This window comes from Asterias amurensis, chromosome 20 (genome assembly GCF_032118995.1).
Source record: "Asterias amurensis chromosome 20, ASM3211899v1".
Classification (NCBI taxonomy): Eukaryota; Metazoa; Echinodermata; class Asteroidea; order Forcipulatida; family Asteriidae; genus Asterias; species Asterias amurensis.
Window position 1 is genome coordinate 6240035 of NC_092667.1, and position 15251 is coordinate 6255285.

Here is a 15251-nt window from a genome sequence, read left to right on the forward strand (position 1 = left end):
TTTAATTAGTATTATTATCTACACATTTTTGTGTGAATAATAATTTTTTTTCCCCAACATTTTTCAGCTTCAAGAATTACTAAATCTGCCTTCACCTCTTGTGACAATGTGTAATGCCGGTAACTTCAGTTCCTACTTCAACCTTCCCATCGACTCCACGACCGATCTCCTGGCTGTAGAGGGAGCCCTTTGCTCCCTCAACTTGACGCTGATCGATCTGGAATTCAAAGAGTTGTTTCCGATCGATGCAATCATTTACAAGGTTAGCTGTGATAGTCAAAAGAAAGGGGTGACCATCTAGGGATATAGAAGGGGATTGTACATTCATGGTTTTGAAAACAAAATTGGAGAATTTGACTAGAGCGGGATTTGAATCAAGGACCTCCAGCAAGAAGATCCAATAATAAAACTGTTCCAGCCATGCAGACTTTTCAGATTAACTTTATCATTTTATTACTTACTGTCCCAGGCCATCCAAATAGTTGCATCTTTGAGAGGGCAAGGCTATTTTCATTTTTCATAGGATCGTTATATTGGAAAAGGCCAACACCATGGGCCCATTTTTCTCATTTTTGCCGAGCAGAAAATTTGCAAGCACTTATTTGCTGCTTAAGCAGCTCTATGAAAATTTAATTTTGTGTAATTCCACGCCTGCTATATTTTCTTGATTTAATGTAACTAAATTTGGTGATTTTTAATCAATTTCTAGATATTAGATACCAGCTCAAGGGAATCTACCAACTTCACCGTCTTATTCAACCAATATAAGGACTTATGGGGCGCCGCTGATACCTTCTTGAGTGATCCACTGAGTGTATCCATAGATGAGGCTTGGTTCTTGGTCAAGTACCAAGAGATACTGGAAGTCTTACAGGTCTCAGCAAATGCTCAAGGAAACTTGCTTAGTCCCACACAGCAGGATACGTAAGTACAAAGATCATGGCTTTCAATCCAACCCAAGTATTATTCCTTCGGATTTGTTTTCACTGGAATCGGGAAAGTACGGAGTATACAGCGCTAAACACACATTACAAACAAAGATAATATTTCCAAAGTTGCCAAAAGGGGTAACAAGTGCAAAGAAAGTTTTTGACCGTTTAAGAAACCATGTATTTCTGTAAATAATCACTGACTTAGATGTATTAGCAATAATGGTTGGTAGGAAATGCATGAACCATTCGCTGAACTTCTGGCATTTTATTATTTTGGATGAAAAAGGGAATTATTATCATCAATAAAAGCATTCTTTGCTCATATCGATAGCATAACAATTTGGCACAGAGACAGGGTAACTGAAACCCCACATCTTAGGTTACTAAAGTTAGTTCTGTCGTTGTTTATTTTTCTGTGTTGGTTTGATTGTCTCTTAGAGCCCTTCAGACTCTATGGAGTCTAAGTAAAGTATTCAAAGATGAGCCGTGGTGGCCAGAAATAGAAGTTGGTGTCAATGCTGCAACTCTGATTATCCAGTACACCAACAAGAAGCTGGACTTTTACTCAGGTAATTGACATGCCTATTATTATCAGTATATATTTCTGGTACTGAAACCAAGGATGCATCATTAGTGAACTTAATCACTGTAGCTTGCAAGTCTGAGGAAACCTGGAACCTGGTGCTTACTATGTGAATTAGAAATACTTGGGTTAACTCCTGTAGTTTTTTGTGTTTGTTCTTTTACATGCACCACCATTCCCAGTGCAAGGGACTTATGGCTTAGTCCCATTAGGTGTGATGACGTCTACACATAAAGGTCTTAAAACCCCTTGCATTGGCAACAGCACCCTCTATGAAATCAAAGAAAGACCTATCATTCGCTGAAAGTTCTGCGCTGCGCATAACTGTTTAGCCTCTGTGATGCAGCCATTGAAAGGGGTTTGTTGATGAAAAGCTGTATGGAAACCTTATCAGCTCTCATGTAATCAATGCTTATTTTACACCCCTCAGGAAAGAACCTGACTATCTTTGACCTGGTTCCACCAGTCACAGCAGATCTTCTCCAGGAAGCTATCGGCATCTACCCTGACATTCTTGGCTACTTACTACATTCATCAGTCAATGTGCAAACGGTAAGCTATTAGCATCTACCCAGACATCCTAGGCTACTTACTACATTCATCAGTCAATGTGCAGACGGTAAATTCAATTAACTGTATCCTTCTTTAAAAATGTTGTAACTATCCACTTATTGTTTTGAGAGGCAAAATATTACCAAGCCATTTCATATAAATGTCTTCTTAGCTATAAGTGTACTAGGTTCTTATACGTGCATAACACAACACACAGGACCTACCACTTTACAACCCATCTGAAGGACGAAGCAATAATTGTAAAAGTGTCTAAAGGATACAAATGTTAGGACCAGGACTCAAGCTCGCACTCTGCTCATCAGAAACACCAGCGCTTGAGTCCAATTATATTAACATCTCAAGCATCACACAACTTATTTTTCTTGCTTCTTTTAGTTGGTAAACCTGACTGGTTCAGACAACCTGTTTAATCTCCTGTGTCTTGCCGAGCCGACAGAGTTCATGACTTTTCCTCCGTCAGTCAACACAACTGCTGTCCAAGCAGTCCTATGCTCGCTCAATGAGACACTGTTAGTGCTAGAGTGGAACCAAGAACTCCTCTTTTTCCTGGTAAGTGTTTTCAGTGAATTCACAGTAGTCAATGGAAAGCATCGAGATGATACGTTTAAGAGATGATGATGACTGCTGTAACCATGATGGCTTTCTTGAGTCACTTGCATACCTGTCAATCATATCAATTTTAATTGAAATTATCCCAATTATGTTCAGTTTTTAAAAGAATGTAACCCCTGTCGTCTGTTTCACCAAACTCTTTCTAACTTAGGATTAATCTTAGGACTTAGGACGAGTTACTTTCCGTGTCCATCGTCGCATTGAACCCATCCTAAGTTAGGAAGAGTTAGTTAGTTACTCGCCCTTACTCTAGATAGGATTAATCCTAGCAGTTTGTCAAATTGCCTGCATGCACTGTGAACTTCTCCCCAAGTTTCAAACGAGGTGAATAAACAATGGGTAAAAACCTTGTCCTCTGGTCGGTACTTATCTGCTAATTTGAATTGACTTATTTTGACAAGGTCCCTAAGACAAAAGATTTTAACCTTTACTAAATGAAAACATGGCTTTTAGTTTCCATTAATAATTGGTTTGATAACCCTTTCAGGATTGGAGGTTTGCTCGGCTGAATTGGACGGCTTTGATGGACTCCGCTACATCCCTGATCCAGACCCTGAACAATCTTCAAGCATCCCCACCTCACCTTGACCTCATCTACACTGAGGAGTGGGCTTTGGAGAAACTCAATCAAACCCTCGACATCTTGGGAACCCTGGCCCCAGTCACCTCTACCATGTAAGAAAACATAAATTGTTACTGTACTTCATACATATTCATGACAGAGAACCGAATTCTTACTGGTCCATTCATCATGACATGCTAGGTAGTTTTTTGTCTGTTTACCAATTGTATGGCAGTGTTCATGCATGTGTAGTGCAGACTGCCCCATCTGTAGTAGTCTACCACACAACCAGCAATTGTGGAACTGTCGCACGGATGGAGCGCACACATGCGAACACACAACCTTATGGATCTGGTTTGTGGGGTCCCTGCTGTTGTTCTATTGTTTGCTTCTCTTAATAAATTCCTTATGGGGTCCAGGTTGAAAAAATAATTCCCTTGTAGAGTTCATCGTTCCATTGTGTACAAAAACATGCAAGGGCACTTGTGTAAGCTCATCGCCCTAGCAACATACACACACACCTCAGTGATACATTTACACTCTAGACATTCCTTTGTTCTGTACACTCAAGAAAACTCCTACTCAGTAAGCAACAGTGTGTGGAGGTGTTTATGTCCACCTGGTGTTGTAAGTCCATACATTATGTGGACCTCTTTTGTTCTCAGGTCCACATAACTTATGTAGCGTTTAAACAATATAAGATGTCAACACTCGCAAAATGTCAATGTGCGATTTCCTGAGCTCAATGATACCAAACTGAATATAACATAACATGGTTTGTTTTGGGCGTACATTTGACATTAGTTCCTCTTGTTTATTTGCAGCCAGGCTAAACAAGATTGATCAATAGAGTAAAATGATTCATTACAGGTCGGTTGCAGACTTTGAGAGCTTGTTAATGTTCTTGGATAGCATCTTGATGGAGACTGGGGACGCTACGTATCAAGCTATCATAGCGCAGCTTAGAATGGAGGATTACATACGAACAGTGCTGCTACACCAGATGGACATGTTCATTGGTAGGTTTCAAGATATGGGAAGGGGGGTAGGGACGTGAAATCATTTCAGGGGCTTTTTAGTACCTCGAACCACCTATTTGTTCGATTTGGCTATGTTCATTTGGGATTGGCTGTGGTCTAACAAGACGTTTTTATTGGGGGTAGGCAAAGAAATAATTTGGGGGGCTTTTTATATCAAACCATTCATTTGTACTGGTTGGATATTTTCATTTGTAGGTTTCAGGATCGACAGTGTTGGAACTAGACATTTTAAACAAAATGGTGGGTGGAGGGAGGGGAAAGAAATAGTATTTTTAAAATCAAAAACGCTAAAAAATCAGGCTTCATATTCTAAAAAATACATGCAAGGCTTGCACATTCCCGCTGGCAGTCACTGAAAAAGTAAGGGTGATCCCTGACTGTTAAAACTGAAATTTAGGAAATTGTTGTGTTTATTTGTTTACAGGACAAAATATAACAGTTCCAACCTTGAAGGAATTATTTGCCGATGTTGACAGCGTTACAAGTCTTCTGGCTCTGTGGGACTTCACTCCAGAAATGATTGAAGCAGTCTTGTCTCTGTCCACTCAGCAACCAGATGTAAGCAGTTTAATTCATTCAAACTTATGAGACGTCTTTCGTCACCCATAGAAAATTTACTATTGTTTCTATTCAAAATAAATTATTATTATTTTGATCTATTAAATAGATAAAAATAATAACATATTGCATCTTTATTGCATTTTGATGTGAAATTGAAAATGTTTGTCAATTTCACATCAAAATGCAATAAAGATGCAGTAAAACGCAATCTCTTTGTAGATTTATGTTGAGAGAAGTTCCTTGAGGGTGTGGTGCCTTGTCTAAGTTGTTTTGATTTATTCAACAGAAAGAATATTACCTTTGTTTTTGTTCTTGTGATATATTAATCCTGATTTTCTTCACAATTTGCAGTGGTCGGTTTTCTGGACAACACCTGACCCATTTGAGTATTTCTGCTCGACCAATCAGTTCGAAGCATTTTTCAAACTGCCCGCCGGTAGCCAATCCAATCTAACAGCCGTACAGGAAGCTGTGTGCTCTCTCAACTTCAACCTGATCCAGCTGGAGCTGTCGCAGTTCTACAACGTCAGCCAAATCCAGTTGGAGATTGATGGTATCATCAGACATGACCCAAGCCTTGAGCCATTCAACTGGACAGTGTGGATTGTTAATAATATGCGTTGGTCCGATGCTGTGAATAGACTAGTCTCAATGCCTACAGGGTTTGTGGTGGACACAGCTTGGTGGAATAAGACAGAGGTCAGAGTTCATGATATCCTGATGAACTGGCTTGAGATGCAGAGCATGACCTCGACAGGGAACAGGTAAAACCTTGGCACCTTCTCAAAACTATTCCCAGATAACTTGCGGACTGACTTCTCCACAGTTGACTTTCCAACCTGCAATATATTCCAAAGCAGTCCAATTATATTGTGGATAAGTTTAAGAGGAAAGTTTTTATTGTGGATTAATTAGAGGGGAAAATATTCCAACAGGCAATTTGTTAACAAGATGACAAATGGAGACAAAATAGAACTAGCTGTTACAAATTGCTTACCAGCCAACAGGACCTTTGGTGTAATGCCAAAAATAGTGAGTTGTTTCAACCCTAGCAGAGTATTTCTCAAAGTGGCGATCACATTTTTATTTCAAGAAAGAAAGTTGATGACTCCTTCCATCATTCTTTACTGGTATGGCCATAAAATAAAAATACCTCTCTTCCATCTCAAGCCCCCTACTTCATACTTTCTAAACTGAATAACAATATTGTTTTGATAGCACTGTGGGGTACCTCCAAGCAATAGAAGCAAACTTGCGATCCAGTGGTGTATGGAACATTGTCAAACCCTACATAGACATCTTCACTATTGCATTGGAAGGCAATCCTGGTAAGTCTCACCTCGGAAAATTTTTGTATCAATGTTGGTTGAATAAAGAAAAATTTACGATAGCGGGATTTGAACCAATGACCTCCAGATGAATGAGCCGACACAATGGTATGATATTTTGACACTTCTCTATTTGTTTCAGGGAGCACAGGTACCATGCTGACAAACCTCTTTAACTTTACTTCAGTGGATAGTCTGGTGACCAGCCTGAGTGTCTCACCTGAACTACTGAAGGTGTCTCTTGCCTCTAGTGCCTTCTCTATATATGAGGTAAGGATAATTGTAAAAACTTATTACATGCAGAAATCATATACATGCAGTGGATGGCATGGTTGCCTTGTGCATCAAGGGCTCATATCTCAAAACTGTCACCCTGGTTCAATTACTGGCTGGCCCCATTTGTGAGTAGAGTTGCGCATTGGGTCACTTCTGTGTCATGAGGGGTTTTCTCAAGGCCCTTCTGTTTTCCACTCTCTAGAAAACAAAATACTTTTGATATCTGGCTGTGTTTCGAGGTCATATTATATATTGGTCAATGTGGCTGGTCGCTGAAGGTGTCCTGCTTTCTTGCTTCTTGAACATGTTATAGCCTTGTTCTTGTAATCCAGCTTCTTAGCCTGGAGTAAAGACATTAAGCAGAATTATATCAATTCCTCTGTGTTTGTTTCTCTCTCTCTTATACCCAGCTTGCGCTGTTTGAAAACCAGGGGGTATGGAATGATGTATTCTGCAACAGTACTGTATTCAACTTTAGGTATCCACTGCCCCCCACTGTGAATTCAACAGCAGTTCAGCAAGCCATGTGTGCACTGAATCGAACCGAGTTCTTCAATCAGGCATTTGAGACATACAGAATTGACATACTGAAGCTGCAACCATTGGTAAATATTTCAAACAAAATTCTAATGAATTGACAGCAGAAATGTTGTAAAATTCACAAATTAGAATTGTTTTGTTATTTGTAAAACATATTTTAAAACACTGATTATTCTTAATGACCACGTACAAATGAAACAAATTGAACCCCCAAAAATTTCCCAATGTTGTATTCACAGTTGACACAAATCCTGAGTCCAACTGGCCAACCTGCAGGCAGCGTGGACTGGGAACACATTGTGAAGTTAACGGAGGAGCTTAGTACATTCCTTATGGAGATGCAAACTATTCCTAACTTCCTGTACACTCAGAATATGCAAGGAATGCAAACCTCAATAGTGGACCTTCTCAATGCTGTACAGGAACGCAATCTCATGGTGTAAGTACTGTTAGATTTATAATAGTAATAATTATAACAATAATCTTGGGTGAGGTTTGCGGTAGCGCCGTGTGGAAATCTCTTTAGAGTAGCATCTAGCAACCGAGTCCAACCTTCTCCTGAAGACGATCAGAGCATACCGATCAAAACATTGAGTTGTCAGCTACCAGTTATATTCAGAACCAACACTACTCAAAAGAGATTTACACCTGGTGTTTCTGCAAACCTCACCTTGTTATACTCCCACCATGCAAAGTTTCAAATCCTACTTATAACTTTACATTTATACCTCGCTAAACACTATTTTTGTAAGCACTACAGCATTTACATAGCACCATGTAATGGTTTACAAGGGACCAACACACGGGACCCACAGCTTGGCGTCTCATCCAAAGTATAAAGCAATATTGTTTAAGTATCTTGCCTAAGGACACAAGTGTCATGACCGGGACTCAAACCCACACTCTGATGAACAGAAACAACAGAGCTTGAGATATCCGTGTGCTAAACCTAGCTCAGTCACATCATGCCATTCAATTATTTTACAAAATTGTACTTACACAATTCAGGTTGTAATATTTATGAATTAGGAATGGAAAACTGTTTACGGTTAATTGCTTTCTGTGTTTATTATTTGCTTCTTGATAATAGCGATGACATATGACTTTGTGTTGTTGTTTATGTTGTCTAGGATGATATCAGTGCTAGAAGAGATTCGTCCTTACTTCCAAGATTCTCGATTGATTACAGACATCCAAGATTCACTGCAACAATCATTAGACCAATTAGACTGGTTCAGCGCTAGCAAGTATGTGTTTTTGTTTATCCGTTTGTGTTTTGACTTGACTCTTTTAACTGCATCACTAACCTCATTGCAATGTTCAAGCCACAGGAATGCACTTTGTTTGGGTGTTTGTTTGTTTATTTTTTGGGGTTGTTGGGGTGTTTGTTTATTAAGAGGATCCTTCCATTAAGGGGACTCATCAAAGATGTATTGACATATAAATTGAGATGCATGTTTTTGTATGTTTTTCAGTCCATTGGGGTCGTTACAGTTGGTAGAGGAGCAGTTGAAGATAGCCGGAGTGTGGCATTATGTCACACCCTTCTTGGAGATGGCCAATGTGATACTTGATGGAGTCAACAATGATCTTAACCCTGGAGGTATGTATGCTGAAACATTCTTTTCTTCTGACAACTTAAACCTGTTATCTTCAAGTAATTCCTTTTCCAGTTGACTTAATTGGATCATGCACTAACCATAGGACTGATGACTGTGCCAAGAAGATTAGTTACTCATCCATTAAGTTTAATGACACAAGTCATTCAAAGTAAGCACTACCACTGTCGAAAAGGTGTCAGGTTTTCTGAGTTCTTGTGGCGACACTTAGAACTTTCCTTGAATGCACCAATGTGGCCCTGGTTCAAGTCCTGGCTATATATTGGAATAGATTTGAGCGTTAATTTTCTTCTATGCCACAAGGTCCTCTGGTTTCCTTCCATCCGGAAACACCAAACACTTTCAATCTCTTCCTGTGGTCTGTGGTAATATATGGGTCGATGTGACTGGCTGCCATAACACATTGCCTGTACTCATTGTAGCTAGAACTTGTTAGAACTCATTGTTGCTGCATCCTTTGCATTTCAGCTTCTTAACTTCAAGCAAAAATGATTAGTCTCCCAAATTATTATACTTTTTAAGTATCAAAGGAAGTTTCTTTGTATTTTTAGCAAACTAAAGACATTTTTCAAAATAATCGATAATTGTAGTAAAGAAGTTTGAATTATGATTATTTTTCTGTTTTTTAGGAGAGGCTCTACCAGCCTTTTTGTACAACAGAACTGTACTGGATAGGTTCTTACAGAGTGCATTGGACAGGGTATCTCCAGAGCTGGCTCAGACCATTATACTGGAGGAGTTTTACTCCATTGCAACGGTAACTTCTCTCTTCATAATATTGTCACTTGTTCCTACTTTTACCAAAGCCCACACTCCTCCCAAAAGAGACTTACATGGTTGTTCTTGCATGCTTAATAGACATTAATACTTTCAAATACCAGAACAAGCTAGTTAATTATAAATATCAAATTTATCTGAATGCAGTGAATTGTTCCAGTTGTGCAAACATACAAATGCTTGTCAATGTTTGCAAACAATGTTTAGTGAAACTCAACACCACCAATAGACAACAAATGTATTTCTTAGGTATTCAAAGGTGCTTTAAAAATAACCATTTTTTATGATGACTTGATTTCAAGTTGGTGATGCATTTTTTGTTGCAAAAATAGTTAGGGATGTTTTGTTCCTTTGTCCTAGTCTGCATGAAGCCTTCTACGTGATATTTGTTTAAGTTTGATTATTTGAAACTCTAAATGGTATCTTCTTATTATAGTTAGCTATCCCTGCGATTCACCTCTGACCTTGATTCAACCCTGATTTGTATTTCTATATTCTCTAAACGAGAGGTAATGTTATTTTTTTTTGCAGGCAACATAAATAAGCTGGTATGGGGAGAAATATTAATGACATTTAATGAATTATTTTTCTTGTGATTTTTCCTGAAACAGTTGGCATATCGTCATTTGACTAATACATGGGAGGAGACTTTCTGTACACCTTTTAGGGGCAACTCTTATTACGGTTACCCACCCGAGATTAATGGAACTGCCCTGAGACAGATGCTGTGCCAGTTGAACCGAACAGAGTTCTTTGGGATGCTCGATTTCATTACAGGGGTGGACGTGCTGCGTGTGGAACAGTTGGTAAGGATGAGGTTATTTGTCTTTATTGGAAGTGTCTGTATTTCTTGAGTGGTGTCCTTGGTCAATGATGTTACAACAGAGTTGTCCCAAGATCTCCCTGTCCCTCATACTTGTAGATATTTCTTCCAGCTGTCACAAACCCAGTGTCCCTTTCCTTATGTCTACATAAGTCAGGTGACCTTGACCTTGCTTAGGCTCCTAGAGGACAAGCTTGTTGGCTGAATGCTCAGGTTGGTGATAGCAGTTCCCTGCAGACTCTTCTCATGCAGAGTTTTGCACTAAGCTTGGGGAACCCAAGACAGAGATCTGAGTGGGATCTGTTTCTTTGAATGATTAAATATCAGTTGTGTCCATATGTAAATGTGTCTATACAGTCCATACCCACTCCCACCTTGCATAGTGGGGATGTATTCAACGTTTTGGATGAAAATATCCTGAGAGGTTTCTCACAAACTTTCACAAGTGACTTTCATATTTTTGCCTATCATAAATCAGCATTATTTTGACAAAAAACAAACAATAACTCTACCTTATAATTTCATTGAATCAAGAACTAAATAGTCCTTTTATTTACAGATCTTTGAAATGTATAACTACATACCACGCCCTCCTCTCAACGAGACATATCAGCAGCAGTTTGACTGGGAGGCACTCATCGCTAACGTCGACTCCGTTATTGTTGCCGTGCAAGGCATGATGGGAACGCCATCATTCAATGAAAATGGCAACATGACGCAAATGTTGATTTTACTACAAGAGCTGCAGGCTGGACTCTCTCAATTCAACCTGAAGTTGTAAGTTTTCTCCATCATCAAAACTTGAAATGAAGTTTTTGGGACATCATTATGATAACTGGATACGTCATTTGATGCAAACCTTTTGGACTTACTATTACACACATTACTCGTTAAACATCAAGACCTAATTGGCAGGTTGATCAAAAAGCTGCGCTAAAATAATTGCCTCAAAGAGAAATTGATGGGGTACATTTTTAATGATTATAGGTTGAACAATACAAATTGACTAGAGCGGGACTTGAACCTATGACCAACAGATTAACAGGGCGGCACTCTACCTACTGAGCTTTCTAGCCCTATGTTCATAGTCTCCTTAATTTGTCAATATCTTTGTTTTCCTGACTCACACAATGAATAAAGCCAGACTTTTTAGAGGCTTGTTATTTGATGGTTGATCACACAAAACATAAGCACTGTATGTGACTATTTTGTCATCGGTCCTATATATAATACCTTAAAGCAATGCAGAGGCCCAGTCACACACAATATGCTTAAGATGTTCTTTTAGTTGGTTGAACCTGATTTTAACAATTCTCTTGGCAGGACGGTTGAAATTCTTGAGCAACTGGATCCTCTGATGAACCAAGGCGGAGTTTGGTTGGATGTCAAACATTATGTTGCCACGGTGACAGATATTGCGGAAATCATCAATCAACAACTTGAACTTCTTGCTGGTGAGTACATGAAATGTTTGAGTGAAAAAAAAGAGAAAAAGTGTTGTTTTTTCCCTGAACAAATTTTGAAATCACACTGATTGACTGATGCTTTCTCCTTCAGAAACTGGTTACACCATTGAAAACTTATTCAGTGATGCGGCCCCAGCCTACTTGACCCAATTCCTGTCACCTGAAAATGTACAAGCTCTACTGAATGCTTCCATCAATCCTGGCATGGTAAGCAGAAAATATTGCTAAAATAACATTATGCTGAGCATAAATAAGCAGGATACCGGTCACATATAGTACATGTGACATTGTATTGTTGCTGCTAACTCTATTCTCGTAAGTGAAAATTTGTTGTGCTTAGGCTAATTGTTGTGCTTAAGCAGCTCTATGAAACTGGCCCTGGTTAAGCTTGAATTGCTCATTAATGGTTTGTCTTGATCAATCAGTCCAGTACACTGGTCATAAGTTCTAATGGCTAAGTCATTAGGATGTGGGTTCAAATCCTAGTCATGACACTTGTGTCAAAATTGATTGAAACTATTTAAAGTTTTTGTTTTGTTTAAATAGATTGGAATCTTAGCCCAGCCTGTGGAGCTGTCTTCAGTCCTTTGTGATGCTGCTCAGTTCGATGCATTCATTCTTCTCCCAGAAGGTTCTGATAAAGCTGCTATACAGAGCGCCCTCTGTGGGTTGTCCATGGCCAATGAGACCTTATATGACCTCATGGCAACGTTTAACTTCAACAAACTACAACTTGAGGTAAAGGGCTAAACACAAAGTTGGTTCTTTTCATTTTTTTCTTCTTTTTTTTTTATATATTTTTTTTCTGCCAATTAGGATACAAACTACATAATTTATGTAAATTTATGTAAATTTCAGATTCAAAAGTTATTAATGAGCAACTTCCCACCTGGCACCCCAGTGGAAGTTGGCTGGCAACAGACTCTGGATGAATTCCAATTGGTAGTCAACAACTTCCTCACCATACCAACCGGTCATGATTTCCTGGGGGTCTTCCTATCCCAGTGGCTTGCCCTGTCTCTACCAACAGGACTTCTCCCTCTCATGCAATCAAATCTCACGTAAGTCACTTATTTCTTCCATTTTGTTGTATCAATTCTTAGGAGTATTACTCAAGTAGGATTCAAACTCACAACCTTTTCCAATTTAGAGTAGATGTCTTACCACTTGACCACCCGAATTGCCCGGTAGCTAGAGGCAGTTTAAATCCTATACTTTAACAAGTGTTAAATTTGCAGCAGGATAAAGAAAAATATTTGGTTTTACCCATACACTGATGTGTGTTAAGCACTGTATACCCAGTTCTTTCCATAGTCCCTTGATAACAAATGCACTGGCATAATACTTGGATGGGACTTGAACCAATTTGGAATTATAAAAAAATAAATATTCAAACTCGGTCGTTTGAGATTTAAAAGCCCACTCTCCCCTCTTAATCTCACTTCGTAATCTTCCCTAATCTTTCCCTTGTTAATCTCTTTAATCCTGTCCAGCTTGGATCTTATTAGTAACTGTGATCAGAGCCTACCACCAGAGCTCATCAACACTAAAGCTTTTTAATCTCTTAATCTCTTTAATCCCATCCAGCTTGGACCTTATTAGTTACTGTGATCAGAGCCTACCACCAGAGCTCATCAACACTGAAGCTTGTTAATCTCTTAATCTCTTTAATCCCATCCAGCTCGGATCTTATTAGTTACTGTGATCAGAGCCTACCACCAGAGCTCATCAACACTGAAGCTTGGCAGACCATGATTAAGCCAGCACTGGACAAAGTTGACCTCGTTATGCAAATTACTGATGACCTTGTATTTGCACTGCCAGGTAATGGTTTGTTTGCACATAGTAGTCAAACACTCTTAAATGCACTCTTAACCCCTTTCACACTTAGTGAATTCCCAAAGAAAATCTCTGAACAATTGGGTTGCCCTTTTACACATGAAATGTTGAAATGTTAACTCAGGCAAATTTCACTTGAAGGGTTTTTTCAATGGCCTTCTAGTTTACCTATTTGTATCCGCATCCTTTGCAATTCAGTTTCTCAGCTGCAATTAAGGATGACAAGCCTCCCAAATGATTATTATTTGATTACTATTTTGATGGTTATGTAGGTCATCAAGAGGAGCTTCAGAGTCTTCTAAACAACATGACATTAATAGTGGATCTACTCACAGTCTTTACTGAGGTTAGAGATGGGATCATGGCCGCCGGCACATCCATTCTGTTTGACCCGTTCAAATTATCAATGGTAAGACTGAGTGCAACTCTTATTCAACCCTCCACCTATCTGGTGTTGACCACCTTGCTTGAACTGCATATCCTGTCCGCCACTTTGTACTTCAAAATGTATACACAAAGGAAGTGACAACTCAAAATGGTGGGAAATGGTAGACCCGCATTTTGCAGTTTGTGCGTTATGTGTTTGCTAGGGGTCCCCAATTGTGGAGCCTGTAAGCGGTGATATGCGAAAGGGTATAATCTGTAATAAGGAACTCCTTAGAGAAAGTCAGGATGTCTTGTTTAATATAAACCTCACTGGGGGGAAAAAAAACCTATACAAGCGCTAAGGTTACTTTTTGTGTTTAGGTTTTGTAACATCGAGTCATATTATCTTGGGGTTATTTCTTTCAGGCCAGCCGATTAATCTTCGACATTGTTAGAGGTGATATACCAGAGGGTATAGTCTGCAATGAGGTACTCCTCAAAGAAAGTGAAGCTGTCCCAGCTTATATAAACCTCACTGACGTCAGCAACCTACTCTGTGGAATCCAGAAACTTGTACATACACAAGCTGTCCAGGACACTCTAAGGATCGTGGCATTTGATGATATCATGCTGAAGGTAAACAGTCAATCCAATCGGACATTTTCATCGAGAAATTGTTTGCCCACACAGTTACATATGATGGGCAACGCAAACCTATTATCATTGAAATGCTACTCAAACCATTTGACAAAGTCTTATTTTATTTGTACCAGATCACTGCTCTGTTTGAGGTGTACCCAGTGAGCTCTGAGCCGTTTAGCTGTCCAGCATTCATCATGAACACTCAAGAGTACATAGAGAGATTAGCGTCAGTCCAATGGGACTATGAGTTATTCATCCAATCATTTCAACTCCCAGAGTACTTTGACCTGCTTGCTGTTTTACCTCAGATTCTTAGTAACATCTCTACTACAGAGTTACAGAGGTAAGTTTATCCATTTGTTCTTGCTGAGTTCCATGATTGGTCTGCTCCATTAGGGATGTACCTCACTAAATAAACTCCCACAGAATACTGTGCAAAATGCTCAATACTAAAATATACAAAAAAATTACTTTTAAGTCTTACAGCTTTTTATAGCGAAGGGAAAATGTTTCCAAAGACTCTTGAGCTTTTATCCTCTGCTCAATTTAATATGGGATTCCCAAGGCCTGGCGAGTTAATCTCACTTCAAACAAACCCCACTCCTACGGCAGTGTCATTTTTGTTAGCGTCCGAGCATAAATCTTGAAAAATGTCCCTACACCTTGGCAAATAGGACCATTAATATCAGGACCTATGTTATCCAAAACACCT

General features: G+C 39.2%; 1 protein-coding gene across 1 annotated transcript in view; it reads left to right on the forward strand.

Annotated features, from left to right (window-relative positions):
• The window catches only part of LOC139952188 (uncharacterized), a 67256-nt gene that overhangs the window by 26850 nt on the left and 25155 nt on the right, over positions 1-15251 (forward strand). The window contains exons 39-64 of the mRNA XM_071951225.1: positions 68-262; positions 710-924; positions 1371-1501; positions 1946-2067; positions 2464-2637; positions 3188-3375; positions 4133-4281; positions 4727-4860; positions 5215-5627; positions 6082-6191; positions 6334-6461; positions 6878-7072; positions 7247-7446; positions 8138-8254; positions 8483-8610; positions 9256-9383; positions 10015-10209; positions 10786-11003; positions 11550-11680; positions 11784-11899; positions 12239-12430; positions 12551-12753; positions 13374-13516; positions 13804-13940; positions 14324-14533; positions 14671-14882. Of these exons, the coding sequence (XP_071807326.1) occupies positions 68-262; positions 710-924; positions 1371-1501; positions 1946-2067; positions 2464-2637; positions 3188-3375; positions 4133-4281; positions 4727-4860; positions 5215-5627; positions 6082-6191; positions 6334-6461; positions 6878-7072; positions 7247-7446; positions 8138-8254; positions 8483-8610; positions 9256-9383; positions 10015-10209; positions 10786-11003; positions 11550-11680; positions 11784-11899; positions 12239-12430; positions 12551-12753; positions 13374-13516; positions 13804-13940; positions 14324-14533; positions 14671-14882 (4484 nt within the window). The remainder of the gene's footprint in view (positions 1-67; positions 263-709; positions 925-1370; positions 1502-1945; positions 2068-2463; positions 2638-3187; positions 3376-4132; positions 4282-4726; positions 4861-5214; positions 5628-6081; positions 6192-6333; positions 6462-6877; positions 7073-7246; positions 7447-8137; positions 8255-8482; positions 8611-9255; positions 9384-10014; positions 10210-10785; positions 11004-11549; positions 11681-11783; positions 11900-12238; positions 12431-12550; positions 12754-13373; positions 13517-13803; positions 13941-14323; positions 14534-14670; positions 14883-15251) is intronic.